Below are 15,189 nucleotides of genomic sequence, written 5' to 3' on the forward strand. Positions count from 1 at the left end.
TACTTTTGACACACAAGCCTGATTTACACAAAAGGTAATTTTTTATTTTTTTAAACTGTTTCCTAACCCCATTTAGCATATCACCTATGACCCCCATTTTTGTTTTCTTTTTTTGACAACCTCTTTAAGTGCTACCTACTATGATTATTATATGGTGAAGTATACATACCTATTATAGATCTAATATTTGTTTGGATGTTGGGAATGGCACGAAAAAATGTAAAATTAAAATATTGACTATCAAAACATAAGAGATTTGTTCACACTGACAGTGTTGCCGTGACATTGTAGCTACAAGACGTCTACTTTACGTTGGGTATGTTTTTATATTATTTTGTTTACACTGTATTAAAAACAATTTCTGTGTATGTAGTTTACTTTTAGGACAAATTAAATGATAACTTCTAACTGTATATTTCTTAAACTAGAAATCACCCAGCTAGGAGACTGTAAGCGTGTTTTGTCCTTGCGCTGTGTCCCAGAAGTCCAGCAGTTGGCGGTCCTTTGTGGGAAGAGTCATAGTGTCCGTCTCTTCTCCTGGGACCTTTCACCGGACTCTCCTGGAGTGAAGATCCCTGAAGCAAAGGGCTGTCAAGTCATTACAACTGGGTTGGTCTGCCAAGGCTCAACGTCTGTTCTTTGTGCTGCATCCAAGCGTCAGGTTGTCTGCTTCCAATTAACCAACCGAAAGGGTCTTCCCCGGCGGATTAAAGAGTTTCAAGCAGCGGGAGTTGTACAGTGTATGGACATCCTGGGGGAAAGACTTTGTGTTGGATTTACATCCGGTTTCTCTCTTTATCCTCTCCTAAATGAAGGGGCACCATTGAACTTTCCAAATGCAGATGATCCCAAGCTAACCTTCCTTATACAAGCTGCCCCTGATGCACTCTGCGCAGCAAGACTGGCACTTAGCGAGTATCTATTATGTTTCTCCACATTTGGAATATATGTGAATGCAGAGGGGAAAAAGTCACGTTCACAAGAAATCATGTGGCCCGCACCTCCATTGGCTTGCGGTAAGTGTAATATGTATCTTTCACATTTTATTTTTTACCATCTGTAAATTGGTATATCTATTTGCATGCAAATAACATTTGAGGATGTTATTTTGTTTTCCAACACTATATATTGCCACTTTATTTTTTCTTTTCTTTTGTTTTTAGCTATTCGTTCTATAAATTGATTTACTTTGTTGGCCCCCATTTCTAAAGATTCAGCATGACTGCTTTGTAGTGTATTAATATTCAGATGTTGCATCATTTCACTTGATCTGTTGATAAATGTATATAAGAAATGCCAAAAAGTAAATCCGGTCCTGGTCCTCTTCTGCTGTGACGGCATGTCATCCTTTCCCATAAATCTATATCAAATTTCTGCTCTTGAGCCACTCTAGTTAATCACTTCGTAAAAGACTTAAAGACAATAGTTGCAACTCCTAAGCAAGGTAAGGAGTCCAAAAAGCACAGCCTTAAAAAGAACCCAAAAATAATAATGTGCAAGGACTGGAGTAAATATGTTGCTTATAAGAAGAATAAGAAAGAGAGAGAATATAAATCGCTATATCTATCACAGAAGGCTGACATGACCTCCAGCACAACCACTTGGGCTGCACTATACCATAGTCCCTCCTGTTTATCATGTCCTGTATAAAAGCCAAGGTGAGGAATGCAGCAGCTATTATAGGGTGGTTTTTTACGATAGTGAGCGGACCTAAGAATTCACAGCTTGGCAAAAAGTACAGAAAGAGAAATCCCTAAAACGGTGGACAAATACTCCACTCAGTAATAAATTGTACAACTTCATGCAACAATGAAGAAGAGGAGTGTAGTAATTAGTAATCTGTGAATAATGCAAATATATTCAATTGATGGGACAGAGACATAAGAGAGTTGGCAGCAGCAAGTTTCATTGTGATTGATCACTGATCTAACGTTGCTGACCTCAGTTCTGCTGCATTTGAATTACAATTGCATATGATTTTTCCTAATTTTAATGCACCATTACTGACCCATTGCCAAACCGGTCATGCTGCAGGATGTTGCTGGAAGCAGATCGCTCTCCACGGCATCTCCAGACTCTCACGTATGTCACATGTGCTCAGTGTGAACCTTCTTTCATCTGTGAAGAGCACAGGGCGCCTGTGGCGAATTTGCCAATCCTGGTGTTCTGTGGCAAATGCCAAGCGTCCTGCACGGTGTTGGGCTGTGAACACAACCCCCATCTGTGGACGTCGGGCACTCAGACCATCCTCATGGAGTCTGTTTCTAACAGTTTGTGCAGACACATGCACATTTGTGGCCTGCTGGAGGTCATTTTGCAGAGCTCTGGCAGTGTTCCTCCTTGCACAAAGGCAGAGGTAGCGGTCCTGCTGCTGGGTTGTTGCCCTCCTATGGCTATCTCCACGTCTCCTGGTGTACTGGCCTTTCTCCTAGTAGCGCCTCCAGCCTCTGGACACTACGCAACAAACCTTTTTGCCACAGCTCGCATTGATGTGCCATCCTGGATGTGCTGCACTACCTGAGCCACTTGTATGGGTTGTAGAGTCCGTCTCATGCTACCACGAGTGTAAAAGCGCAACCAACATTCAAAAGTGACCAAAACATAGAATCATAGAGTTGGAAGGGACCTTCTGGGCCATCTGGTCCAACCCTCTGCTCAAAGCAGGATTCGCTAAATCATCCCAGTCAATGTCTGTCCAGCCTCTGTTTAAAGGCTTCCATTGAAGGAGTAGTTGCCACTTCTCGTGGTAGCCTGTTCCACTCATTGATCACTCTGTCAAAAAGTTTTTTCTAATATCTAGTCTGTGTCTCATCCCATTGCTTCTAGTCTTTCCTTGTGCAAATGAGAATAAAGATGATCCTTCTACAATGTGACAGCCCTTTAGATATTTGTAGACAGCTATTAAGTCTCCTCTCAGTCTTCTTTTTTGCAAACTAAACATTCCCATATCCTGCAACCTTTCCTCATAAGACAGGGTTTGCAGACCGGTCACTATTCTGGTCGCTCTTTTCTGAACTTGCTCCAGTTTGTTGATGTCTTTTTTAAAATGTGGTGCCCAAAACTGGACACAATATTCCAGATGAGGTCTGACCAAAGAGGAGTAGAGGGAAATAATGACTTCACGTGATCTAGACTGTATGCTTCTGTTAATACATCCTAGAATTGCATTTGCCTTTTTTGCTGCTGCATCACACTGTTGACTCATATTCAGTCTGTGATCTATTAGTATACCCAAGTCTTTTTCACATGTGCTGTTGCTTAGCCCTATTCCTCCCATTCTGTATATGCTTTTTTTCATTTTTATTGCCCAGATGTAGTACTTGGCATTTTTCCCTGTTAAAAACCATTCTGTTAGTTGCTGCCCACTGCTCCAATTTATTTATATATTTTTGAATCCTCTCTTCTCTAGTATTAGCTATCCCTCCTAGCTTTGTGTCATCAGCAAATTTAATCCGTTTACCCTCAATTCCTTCATCTAAATCGTTGATAAAGATGTTGAACAATACAGGGCCCAGGACAGAGCCCTGTGGTACCCCACTTGAGACATTCTTCCAACTGGATGTGCAGCCATTTACGACCACTCTTTGGGTCCGATCACTAAGCCAGTTATGAATCCACCTAATAGTTGCCTTGTCCATTCCATACTTAGTCATTTTTTCAATAGGATTGTATGAGATACTTTGTCAAATGCTTTGCTGAAGTCAAGATATATTATATTTACAGCATTTCCTTGATCCACCCAATCAGTGATTCCATCGTAGAAGGAAATTAAGTTAGTCTGACATGACTTATTAGTTACAAACCCATGCTCTTAAATTACTTCATTCTTATCCAGGTACTGACATACATGTTTAATAATTTGTTCAAAGATCTTTCCTGGTATAGAAGTCCAACTCACCGGCCTATAGTTGCCTGTGTCCACCTTCTTCCCCTTTTTGAAGATAGGAACAACATTTGCTCTTCTCCAGTCTTCTGGGACTTCTCCTGTTCTCCAAGAATTTTCAATGATTATGGAGAGGGGTTCAAAAATGTCTATTTTCTTCAGTACTCTGGGGTGTAATTAATCTGGACCTGGAGACTTGAATTCATTTAGGTTAGCTAAGTGTTTCCTCACTATCTTTCTGTTTATAGATATCCTGGATTCTTCTATTCCCATCATCCAGAAAGCATTGGTTCTGAGATGTGGTCTGTGGTCCCCACCTGCAGAAACGCTCCTTTGAGTGGGTCCTGATAATTGCCAATAATTTCCATCTGTTTATTCCATTTGAACAACAGCATGTGAAATTGATTGTCAATCAGTGTTGCTTCCTAAGTGGACTGTTGGATTTCACAGAAGTTTGATTTACTTGGAGTTACATTGTGTTCCCTTTATTTTTTTGAGCTGTGTGTGTGTATATATACATTATACACTGGCCGACCTCAACATTTTGCTTTCTGTACATGTACGCATTACTTTTTGAAACGGATTGAATAGTTGAAAATATCACAAGTTAATTGATATTCTACAAAATGTACGGTAATCATTTTTTTTTTTTTAAATACGCTGACGTGTAAAAGAAAAAACAAAAACTCTCAGAATGGCTAAGAATGTAGGAGCCACTAGAAGTAGCAGAAGCACTAATACCATTGGCACTAGTCATCCCAGCAGTAGTACTACCAAACAAGGCCATAATTGACCTCCTTTTACTTCTGACATATTAATTTGAATTTCAAAAGCACATCCTACTTTCCAGTGTCATCTGTCTATGCATTACAGCAGGGCGTGTGATTTATGACAGCAGAAATTATTTGCAATAATCTATTGAATTTGTTTGTCAGCTGACTCCAGAAATTAATGATATACAGCTCCTTATTAACCAGATAATGTTTAGTTCTGTAATGCTGCCTTACAACTAGGCCTCCAGCAGTACAACTGAGCTGTTGACTGGTCCACCATTTATATGAAGTGACTCCACTCATCTGTGCTAATCTGTACTGCAAAACTAACAAGTTAGCTACGACAAGCAGCCATGTGTAAATACTACAATATATGTTTATCATAAAAAGACACGGCTTAAAAAGAGAGCTCTTTAAAGGTAAGTGCTAGTGATGAACAAATGTGCTCGAATAAGGTGCTATCTGAGCATGCTTATGTACTGAGTGACTTCGTGCTTGAATAATATGTTCTAGTTCTTGCGGCTGCATGAATTGCGCCTGTTGGACAGCCGCTACACATGCAAGACATGCAACTGTGGGGAAGCCAAAGTCACTCAGTCAGCACCTGAGCATGCTCAGATAACACCTTATCTCGGCACATTCGCTCATCACTAGTAACTAGTTAAATGACAAGGTGTGAAAAAGTATTATAATGTAAGTAAATTACATTGATTTAATTTGATATAGAGGGAGAGATGGAGAAAGATATCATAATTTTTTTAATATATGTATTTTTATTTCTCTTGCCATCTGCTGGCTAGGAATCTTAATAGGCTTTTATCAGTTAACCCCTTCCTGCCATCAGACGTACTATCCCGTCCATGGGACCCGGGACCCTATGCCCATGGACGGGATAGTACGTCTACTGCGATCAGCGGCGCCCACGTGGTGAGCGCCGCTGATCGCGGCCGGCTGTTAGCTGATTACCGCAGCTGACACCCGGCACAATGTGTCAGGGGCGGTCACGGACCGCCCCCGACACGTTAACCCCTTGCACACCGCGATCAAACATGATCGCGGTGTACCGGGGGTTAAAGGGAAGCATTGGCAGGGAGGGGGCTCCCTCCGTGCTTCCCTGAGCCCCCCACGGCAGCGCAATGTGCAGCACTGCTGCGGGGGGCTCCTTTCCTGCAGGCCCCCGAATCCAAGATGGCGACGGGGGCCTGCAGGAAGCTGGCTTCCTCAGTGCCTGCAAAGCGCAGGCATGAGGAAGTCTGCCGAACTGCCTGTGACAGAGTGCTGATCTGTCACAGTGATCTGATGTGACAGATCAGCGATCTGTCACAGGACAGTGATGTCCCACCTGGGACTATTTAATAAAGTTAAAAAAAAAAAATAAAGTGTTAAAATAATTTAAAAAAAATCGCCAAATAAATTAGAAAAAAAAAATATTCCCCCCCAATAAATCCATTTTTTGGAAATAAAAAACAACAAAACAATAAAAGTACACATATTGGGTATCGCCGCGAACCCCTTAAAAAATAAAAATAAAAAACGAAGCAAAAAATGATTTATCATACCACCAAACAAAAAGTGTAATAACGCGCGATCAAAAAGACGCATATAAATATCCATGGTACCGCTGAAAACGTCATCTTGTCCCGCAAAAAACGAGCCACCATACAGCATCATCAGCGAAAAAATAAAAGTTATAGCTCACAGAATAAAGCGATGCAAAAATAATTATTTTTTTATATAAAATAGTTTTCATTGCATAAAACCGACAAAACATAAAAAAACGACCTAAATGAGGTATCGCTGTAACCGTACTGACCCGAAGAATAAAACCGCTTTATCAATTTTACCGCACGCGGAACGGTGTAAACGCACCCCCCAAAAGAAATTCATGAAACGCTGGTTTTTGTTCATTCTGCGTCCCAAAAATTGGAATAAAAAGCGATCAAAAAATGTCACGTGCCCGAAAATGGTACCAATAAAAACGTCAACTCGTCCCGCAAAAAATAAGACCTCACATGACTCGGTGTGTCAAAATACGGAAAAATTATAGCTCTCAATATGTGGTGATACAAAAACTATTTTTACAATAAAAAGCGTCTTTTATCGTGTGACAGCCGCCAAGCATAAAACCCGCCATAAATAGTAAATCAAACCCCCCGTTATCACCCCCTTAGTTAGGGAAAAATTAATAAAATAAAAAAAATGTATTTATTTCCATTTTTCCGTTAGGGCTAGGGTTAGGGCTGAGATTAGGGTTAGGGGTGTGTTGGGGTTCGGGTTGGAGTTAGAATTGGGGGTTTCCACTGTTTGGGCACATCAGGGGCTCTCCAAATGCAACATGGCATCTGATCTCAATTCCAGCCAATTCTGAGTTGAAAAAGTCAAATGGTGCTCCTTCCCTTCCAAGCTCTGCCATGCGCCCAAACAGTGTTTTACCCCCCACATGTAGGGTATCAGCCTACTCAGGACAAATTGCAAAACAATTTTTGGGGTCCAATTTATCCTGTTACCCTTAGGAAAATGAAAAATTGGGGGCAAAAATATCATTTTTGTGGAAAAAAATGATTTTTTTATTTTCATGTCTGAGTGTTAAACTTCTGTGAAGCACTTGGGGGTTCAAAGTGCTCACCACACATCTAGATAAGTTCCTTAGGGGGTCTCATTTCCAAAATGGGGTCATTTGTGGGGGTTTCCACTGTTTAGGTACATTAGGGGCTCTCCAAACATGACACCCGCAGACCATTCCATCAAAGTCTGCATTCCAAAACGTCACTACTTCCCTTCCGAGCCCCGACGTGTGCCCATACAGTAGTTTTCTCCCACATATGGGGTATCGGCATACTCAGGACAAATTGGACAACATCTTTTGGGGTCCAATTTCTCCTGGTACCCTTGGGAAAATAAAAAAATGGTGACTAAAAGATCATGTTTGTGGAAAAAATACGAATTTTTTATTTTCACGCCCGGGCGTTATAAACTTCTGTGAAGCATTGGGGGGTTCAAAGTGCTCACCACATCTAGATAAGTTCCTTGGGGGGTCTAGTTTACAAAATGGTGTCATTTGTGGGGGGGTTTCCACTGTTTTGGTACATCAGGGGTTTTCCAATCGCGACATGGTGTCCGATCTCAATTCCAGCCAAAAACGTCAAATGGCGCTGCTTCCCTTCCGAGCTCTGCCATGCGCCCAAATAGTGGTTTACCCCCACATGTGGGGTATTATCGTACTCAGGACAAATTGCACAATAACTTTTAGGGTCCTGTTACCCTTGGAAAAAAATTGAGGGTGAAAAGATCATTTTTGTGGAAAAAATATTTTTTAATTGTACCGCTGTACGTTATGAACTTCTGTAAAGCCCTTGTGGGTTCAAAGTTCTCACCACATATCTAGATAAGTTCCTTGGGGGGTTTAGTTTCCAAAATGGTGTCACTTGTAGGGGGTTTCCACTGATTAGGTACATCAGGGACTCTCCAAACGTGACATGGCGTCCAATCTGAATTCCAGCCAATTTTGCATTGAAAAAGTCAAACGGCGCTCCTTCCATTCTGAACTCTGCCATGCGCCGAAACAGTCGTTCCCCCCCACATATCAGGTATCAGCGTACTCAGGATAAATTGCACAATAACTTTTGCAGTCCAATTTCTCCTGTTACCCTTGGTAAAATAAAAAAAATTGAACCTGAAGTATTTTTTTTATGAAGAAAAGTTAGATGTTCATTTTTTTTTTTTTTTTAAATATTCAAAAAAAATTCCTGTGACGCACCTAAAGGGTTAATAAACTTCTTGAATGTGGTTTTGAGCACCTTAAGGGGTGCAGTTTTTAGAATGGTGTCACTTTTGGGTATTTTCTTTCATATAGACCCCTCAAAGTGGCTTCAAATGTGATGTGGTCATAAAAATAAAATGGTGTTGTAAAAATGAGAAATCGCTGGTCAACTTTTAACCCTTATAACTTCCTAACAAAAATAAATTTTGGTTCCAAAATTGTGCTGATGTAAAGTAAACATGTGGGAAATGTTAGTTATCAAGTTTTTTGTGTGCCGTATCTCTGTGATTTAAGGGCATAAAAATTCAAAGTTGGAAAATTGCGAAATTTTCAAAATTTTCGCCAAATTTCCGTTTTTCTCACAAACGCAAGTTATTTGAATGAAATTTTACCACTAACATGAAGTACAATATGTCACGAGAAAACAATGTCAGAATCACCGGGATCCATGGAAGCGTTCCAGAGTTATGACCTCATAAAGGTACAGTGGTCAAAATTGTAAAAATTGGCCCGGTCATGAACGTGCAAACCACCCTTGGGGGTGAAGGGGTTAAAAAAAAAAAAGTGAAAATCTTAATTATTGTTAATGGCGATCTACTAGATTTCCTAATCTGCTTGTGCAAAGTAATCATTGTTATGTATCTAAATTAATGCTCCTACCTGGACGAATGTGTAGAGATAATGACCATGTTTTCTTCCTTCAGCGTACACCTGTCCTCATCTCACAGTTTTCAGTGAAAATGCGGTAGATATATTTGATGTCCGAAAAAGTGACTGGATCCAGACTGTCCATCTGAAGAAAGTGAGTTTCTTGGACTGCTAATAATTCTGTCTTTTAGGGGGCTTTCACATTGCATTGTGCCACGCATTCGCTGACATAGTTGGGGCTTATGTCTGGACCTCCCCTCCTGCAAAACTGGATTCGGACGTATGCGCCAATGGGGCCATAGACTATAATGGTGCCGACAGAGCAAATGTTCCGTGCGCTATACTGTGCTGCTGCGCTATATATATATATATATATATATATATATATAATTTTTTTTTTTTTTTTTTCTCCCCAGGTTCGGCCTTTGAATTATGAAGGATCTCTTTGCATCTTTGGAACGGAGAAAATCCGTCTGGTGTATCTACGTAATAAATTAGCTGGTTGGTGTTCTTAGATTTGTAGTCAAAATATGAATTATTTTTGTACAAAAGATATTCTGACCACTGACTGTCACTCCCCAACAGATCAAGATGAGTTTGACATTCCAGAGACCTCAGATAACAGCCGGAGACAGCTGGTTAAAACAAAGAGCAAAAGACATTTTTCCTTCCGAATTTCGGATGAGGAGCGGCAACAGCAGAGAAGGTAAGGTGGCGGATGTGGGAATTATTCTGTGAAAAGGGTCACACTGATTTAGAATGGGTCTTTTACTAAATGTCATTCCTTAGTACATTGATCCTATACTGTTCACAGATCGGGTTCTCCCATACATAACCCCAGATTCAGCGCTTCTCCGGCACAGCCGGCATACATATAGGCAAGTCCTGAGTGTAGATTTAGGGGGGAATTCACATGTGGCAGATTTGTTTAAAAATCTGCTCCACACGTCCGAATGGCGTTCTTTCTATAGCATATGCATAGGGTTTTAAAACTGTAGCAGACATTTCTGCCACGTATGAATTCACTCTTCTACAGATCCCATGGAGCAATTCCTGTTAACATGGAGGCAGCACCTTACTCCATACCAGTAGGGAAAAATGCTCAATGTAGTCCTTTATCCACATACACGAAGCTCAGGGAGGTCTTGACCGTCTAGCTCATCTAATCGTTCCTACTGTATCTCTTCTGTAATTCCATTCACAGGGAGATGATGAAAGATCCTCAGATGAGATCGAAACTCATCTCCAATCCTAAGAATTTTAATCATTTGGTTCATGTTGGGCCTGGAGATGGAAAGCATCAGTTGAAAGATCTTCCAGTGGTAAGACCTGTATAATGGAGATTTGGTCACATTACTTTTTGAAGAACAGGTCGCTCTTCTGAAAATGATCTGAGATGACCACTTTAACCTCTAGATACTGTTGGTCTCTGGGCTTGGGTCAAATAGTGCGTATGCTGAGAAGGTGCCTCCTAAACATCACAGCGGCTTTCCGTTACATCAGAACATTGCTCGTGCGTTGCCTATTGGTCGTATGGTTTTACAGAAACCATATCATTAACAATAGGCAAGTACTTGGCAATTAATTTCTAAGGATGCAGCAAAATGCCCCTGAGACATTTAGGAAACAGATTAAAAGGATCACACTGGCGCTAAAACCCCTGCTGGAGTATAGAAATACAAGCTGCTGGCAATACGACAAGGAAAATGCCCAACCTTGTCTATTGGCAAACCAAAATGTGATGCCACGCTAAAATGACAGCCAGTGACAATGGCTGCCCCTTATCCCTGACACATAGATCAGAGCATGTGTGAAAAGCCCCAATATAGCTGGACTCAAGATGAGCACAAAAGAAATGCTGAATGTGCCACAAATAAACAGTAATCCAGTCAAAGTAGGTGCAAAGATCCTTGTGATCATTAAGGGCTTAACTCATCCTCTATAGAGGTGTTAGCAGCTGATAGTACAATGTGCAATGAGCTCCCTGACATGACCAGCTGCTGCCTACCTGTGAAGCTGAAGGTACCAGAGCTGTGTGCTGCTGTAATGTCCCGCTCCGTGTCAGGGGGGAAGCCGCTATCACGGGGTGCAGGAGAGGTGCAGTCCCGCTGCTTAGATGAAGTGCAAGGCAGAGCCAGGGGAGCCCCGGCCGGTGGCGTCCCTGGTTGCTACGCGAGGAATGAAAAACAAGATGGCCGATAGGCTCCGCCCACTGGTGACGTCATCAGGTACAGAGTGCTAGGAGCTCAGAAAGATGCAGAGGCGGTCCAAACCAACACGTTTCAAAGAGCCACGCTCATCTTCATCAAGGTTGAGGTGCCCCAGCATCTTCCCCTATATATAACTCAGCTATATTACCCTCTGTCCGCAGGGATGAATACCCCGCAGAGTTATCTAAATCTGTGCTTATTTGCAGCCTCACAAACCTCCCAAAACACCCTCCCTGATACTAATGGCGAAAAAATAATCTAATATTAATACGGAAGCATCCGAAGCAGGAATGCCATAATTGCTCCAATAGGTTCTAGCAACAAGGAAAAGAAGACAGAGCTAAAACTTGAAAACGGTAATATGAATAAAGTTAAAATTAGTAGAACTAGCTTTATTATATTTACAACTAAAAAGTGGACAACATATAATATACAATATTTTACATAAAACAAGTGTGAATAATATAAAAACATAGGAAAATAAAAAAAGGGGATGACTCTCAAACCATTAAAACTAAAAAACACCCTAAATGTTAGTACATAACAAATGGTTAAAGGGTCCGCCAAAGAGTGCACTGTATTCGGTCTCTACCGCCCACACGCAGCCCCCCATGGTCAGTACCTATAGGGTGAACATAAAAATATGGGCTTGTACAACTATATATAAAAAATGTATATATGATTTTTTTTTTTTTAAATGTATATATAAAAGAGCCAGTATACCTGAATACATGAATATATAATTATATAGAAAGCCGGGGGCGGGGGAGATGAATGCTGATAACATTAAACCTACTGAGTGATTAATATGCAAATAATTCAAGTTCTTGATTGAGGCCACTTGGGGCCAAGCTGTCCAGAGTAAAAATCCAGTGTATTTCTGCCCTGGACATTCCTTCAGCTTCACAGCAGCAGCTGGTCACGTCAGGGAGCTCATTGTGCATGGGACTATCAGCTGCTAACTTTGACTGGATTACTGTTTATTTGTGGCACATTCAGCATTTCTTTTGTGCTCATCTTGAGTCCAGCTATCTTGAGGCTTTTCACACGTGCTCTGATCTATGTCTCAGGGATAAGGGGCAGCCATTGTCACTGGCTGTCATTTTAGAGCAGCATCACATTTTGTTTGTTACATTTAGGAAACAGTTTCTCAGCATACGCACCTTAGCATACATGTGCTATGTGTTGTTCCTTGTTGGGCTACTGTGTAAATTGGTTAACAAGATGTGCAACTTTTGATGCCGTGATCAGGACACATTTTTATTTTTTTTGCTCATCCAAAAGCAAATGATAAAGGTTCTCATTGAATGACGGCAAGCAGAGATCTAAATAATGCTAGAAAAAAATGACATGGACCACAGTTCCAGAACTTTTATACATTGATCTGAGAGCTGTAGGGCACCTAAATTGCAACCCCGGATGGTCTGATTTCCTTTTTGCGATAGGTGCTGCACCTTTTAAGGTCAGGGATCCACTAAGAGGCTCACAGTGGGCTTCAAACAGTCTGATCAAAATGTACACCTAAGATCCTCATGTTCAGTTTTGGACATTTTTGCTTGCCTGCAATAGACCATTGCATACATTGGAGTCCAGTGCACTTTTTTTTTTTTCTTCTCCAGTTAAGGCAGAGATTTTATTAATTGTGGGATATTAACACAGAAAATATGATGTGTATACATCTTGCCAAAGGCTCACACCTTGAGCCGAAAGGTCGCAGGAGCCCATATGGGCTAATAAACCACTGTGCCTGGAAGGTCTGGCATCTGTTTTTCACATGCTGCATGCTAGTGCTGCTTTTCAACTTATATATACAGTGTGTGTGTGTGTGTATGTATATATGTGTGTATATATATATATATATATATATATATATATATATATATATACACACACACATACAGCACGCATCTTGACTACAATATTTGTAACTTGACAAATTGTTAATCAGGCACAAGAAGAGAAAAGGAGGAGCAGTGGGCAAGAAGTAGCTGGGATAGGAAGACCATTATCTTCCAGCAGTGACACTGGTAGGTACCTGACCCCATATTTGACTCTTGCTATATAAAAGTCTAACATGGCTAAATAATATGGATTCTTCTCTCCAGTAAAACGAAGCTCCTACAGCTCGCAGTCAGAAGATTCCCTTTCCTCACCTCACAGTTTGAAGACCTCGTCAGACATCCTGCATGAGGTAAGAACATAATGTTACATGCCCCTTGTATCACATGTGAATGAAGTAATGGAATAAAAATTATTATAGCCACCTTTGTAAATGTAGGTTTATTAGCCCAATTCAACACGAACAATGGTTTGGTAACACAACTAATACAAATGCCCCTTTTAATGACTACTGCAGTCTCTGTATTATTCACCCCCATCTTAAGTGACTTTAGTACTTGTAACACCAGCTCCTGGCAGTATTCCTGAGGCATCTTGGCCCATTCCTCATGGTTTATGGCCTCCATATCTCCTCCGCATGCGTCTTTTTGACGGTGCGGCGAGCGCACCAAAATGCAACACGCTGCACGTGGAGGCATCTGCATTCATCAGCACAGCCTGCGTACCTAAAGCTATGATGGGGTACGCAGGCCGCATGCCGACCGAGGAGGTGTGACCGGGGGAGGAGCTTCATGGAGGAAGCTCGCAGCCGTCTGCACCCTGGGCATACGCTAGTGTGAAACTAGCCTTACTTTGAACTTGCAAACTTATCTTTTTGGAGTACTCTCTTGACAACCTAAGGGTATTAGTGAACTGGAGGCAATTGCCAATGAGGAATTTACAAATGTTCCTTCAGAATCTTACCAAAGGCAGGTGTCTGGCTTTTCATCACGTTTGCAGCAGGTCATTACAGCCAGAGGGACTCAACTAATTAGGAAAGATGCTTGTCATGAAGGGGCGACTAATAGTGAGAATGCAGTAGTCAGTAAAAGGTGAATTTTTTTGCTGAATTTGTCATAGCAATGTGTTATTAGTTGTGTTGAATGATTTATACTGTTCTATTTTTCCGCAGTTTGCAATAAATCAAACTAAATTGCAATGAAGCTTGAATAATTTTGCTTAGTGTTATGTCTACCACTATCAGGATCTTCTAGAAGGCATGCTTCAAGGATTAATATAAAATTAACAGCTGTATATCTTTTTTCTTAGGTTTCTGACCACAGCGGTATTTTGAACACATCCAGTACTTCTTCATAAGACCAGATGCTCAGTCCAGTAGCTTTTATTTTCTGCCCAGGATTAATCATAAGTGACTTGGAATTTTATGACTTTTTGCTACAGTCAGTAGTGTTTTTTTGTTTTTTTTTATACTTCCCAACTTTTGTTTTAATGGACGTGTGAATTTCTTTTTTTTGTCGATTGTCACAGTTTCATGGATTCTATAACTCTTCATCTCTTGTACTCCTAGCCCATTTTGTACATTAGGTGCCCAATCCAGGGAATGAACTGGATAGTGTTTGTACAATGATTTTAAAAGGCAAGAAGCACCTACAGAGTGAGACTCTTTTTTTTTTTTTTTTTTTTTTTAATTTAGTTTATTATATATGTACATGGAATTTCAGAAGCGATAAATTCTTGTTTGGAAACTGTCCTTTTATTCTTCGGCTGTAAATATACAGCATTTGTATGTAAGATAAAAATTTATACAGCATAAATATTATGAAATCTCTGACTGTGGCCATTCACTGACAGCAAGTAGCAAGGGAAACTGGGGGGTGGGGTTGATTCTGTGTTGTATTCAAGCAAAGTAATAACTGGATCAACCACCAAAGTCGCCATGGGTTTCATGTTTGAGCTCTGTTCACATCTGACAGCCCCAAGTGACCCTTGCAATCAATCCTCTTGGAGTAGATCAAACTGCAGAAATGGGAGTAAAAAAAGGAAAGGTCAGCCAACCCCTATATGCAGGAAGCAGCG

General features: G+C 40.9%; 2 protein-coding genes across 5 annotated transcripts in view; one reads left to right on the forward strand and one right to left on the reverse strand.

The window, feature by feature from the left end:
* The window catches only part of LOC141058267 (serine/threonine-protein kinase MRCK alpha-like), a 212,206-nt gene extending 197,265 nt beyond the window's left edge, over positions 1-14,941 (forward strand). For both annotated transcript variants that reach the window (XM_073554451.1, XM_073554452.1), the window contains exons 30-37: positions 429-1,016; positions 9,121-9,218; positions 9,481-9,565; positions 9,650-9,770; positions 10,269-10,386; positions 13,223-13,301; positions 13,380-13,465; positions 14,422-14,941. In XM_073554451.1, coding sequence (XP_073410552.1) covers positions 429-1,016; positions 9,121-9,218; positions 9,481-9,565; positions 9,650-9,770; positions 10,269-10,386; positions 13,223-13,301; positions 13,380-13,465; positions 14,422-14,469 — 1,223 coding nt within the window. In that variant the 3' untranslated portion in view covers positions 14,470-14,941. The remainder of the gene's footprint in view (positions 1-428; positions 1,017-9,120; positions 9,219-9,480; positions 9,566-9,649; positions 9,771-10,268; positions 10,387-13,222; positions 13,302-13,379; positions 13,466-14,421) is intronic.
* Positions 1-15,189, reverse strand: part of SCYL1 (SCY1 like pseudokinase 1) — a 92,699-nt gene that overhangs the window by 603 nt on the left and 76,907 nt on the right. For 2 of the 3 annotated variants that reach the window (XM_073554453.1, XM_073554455.1), the window contains exon 19: positions 14,777-15,129. The exons of the other annotated variant lie outside the window; for it this stretch is intronic. The gene's annotated coding sequence lies outside the window, so the exon portion shown is untranslated. Of the gene's footprint in view, positions 1-14,776; positions 15,130-15,189 lie in introns of those variants that run through there. 3 annotated transcript variants of the gene reach the window in all.

Source organism: Dendrobates tinctorius, unplaced genomic scaffold, assembly GCF_039654945.1.
Source record: "Dendrobates tinctorius isolate UK_male_01 unplaced genomic scaffold, ASM3965494v1 ptg000211l, whole genome shotgun sequence".
NCBI lineage: Eukaryota > Metazoa > Chordata > Amphibia > Anura > Dendrobatidae > Dendrobates > Dendrobates tinctorius.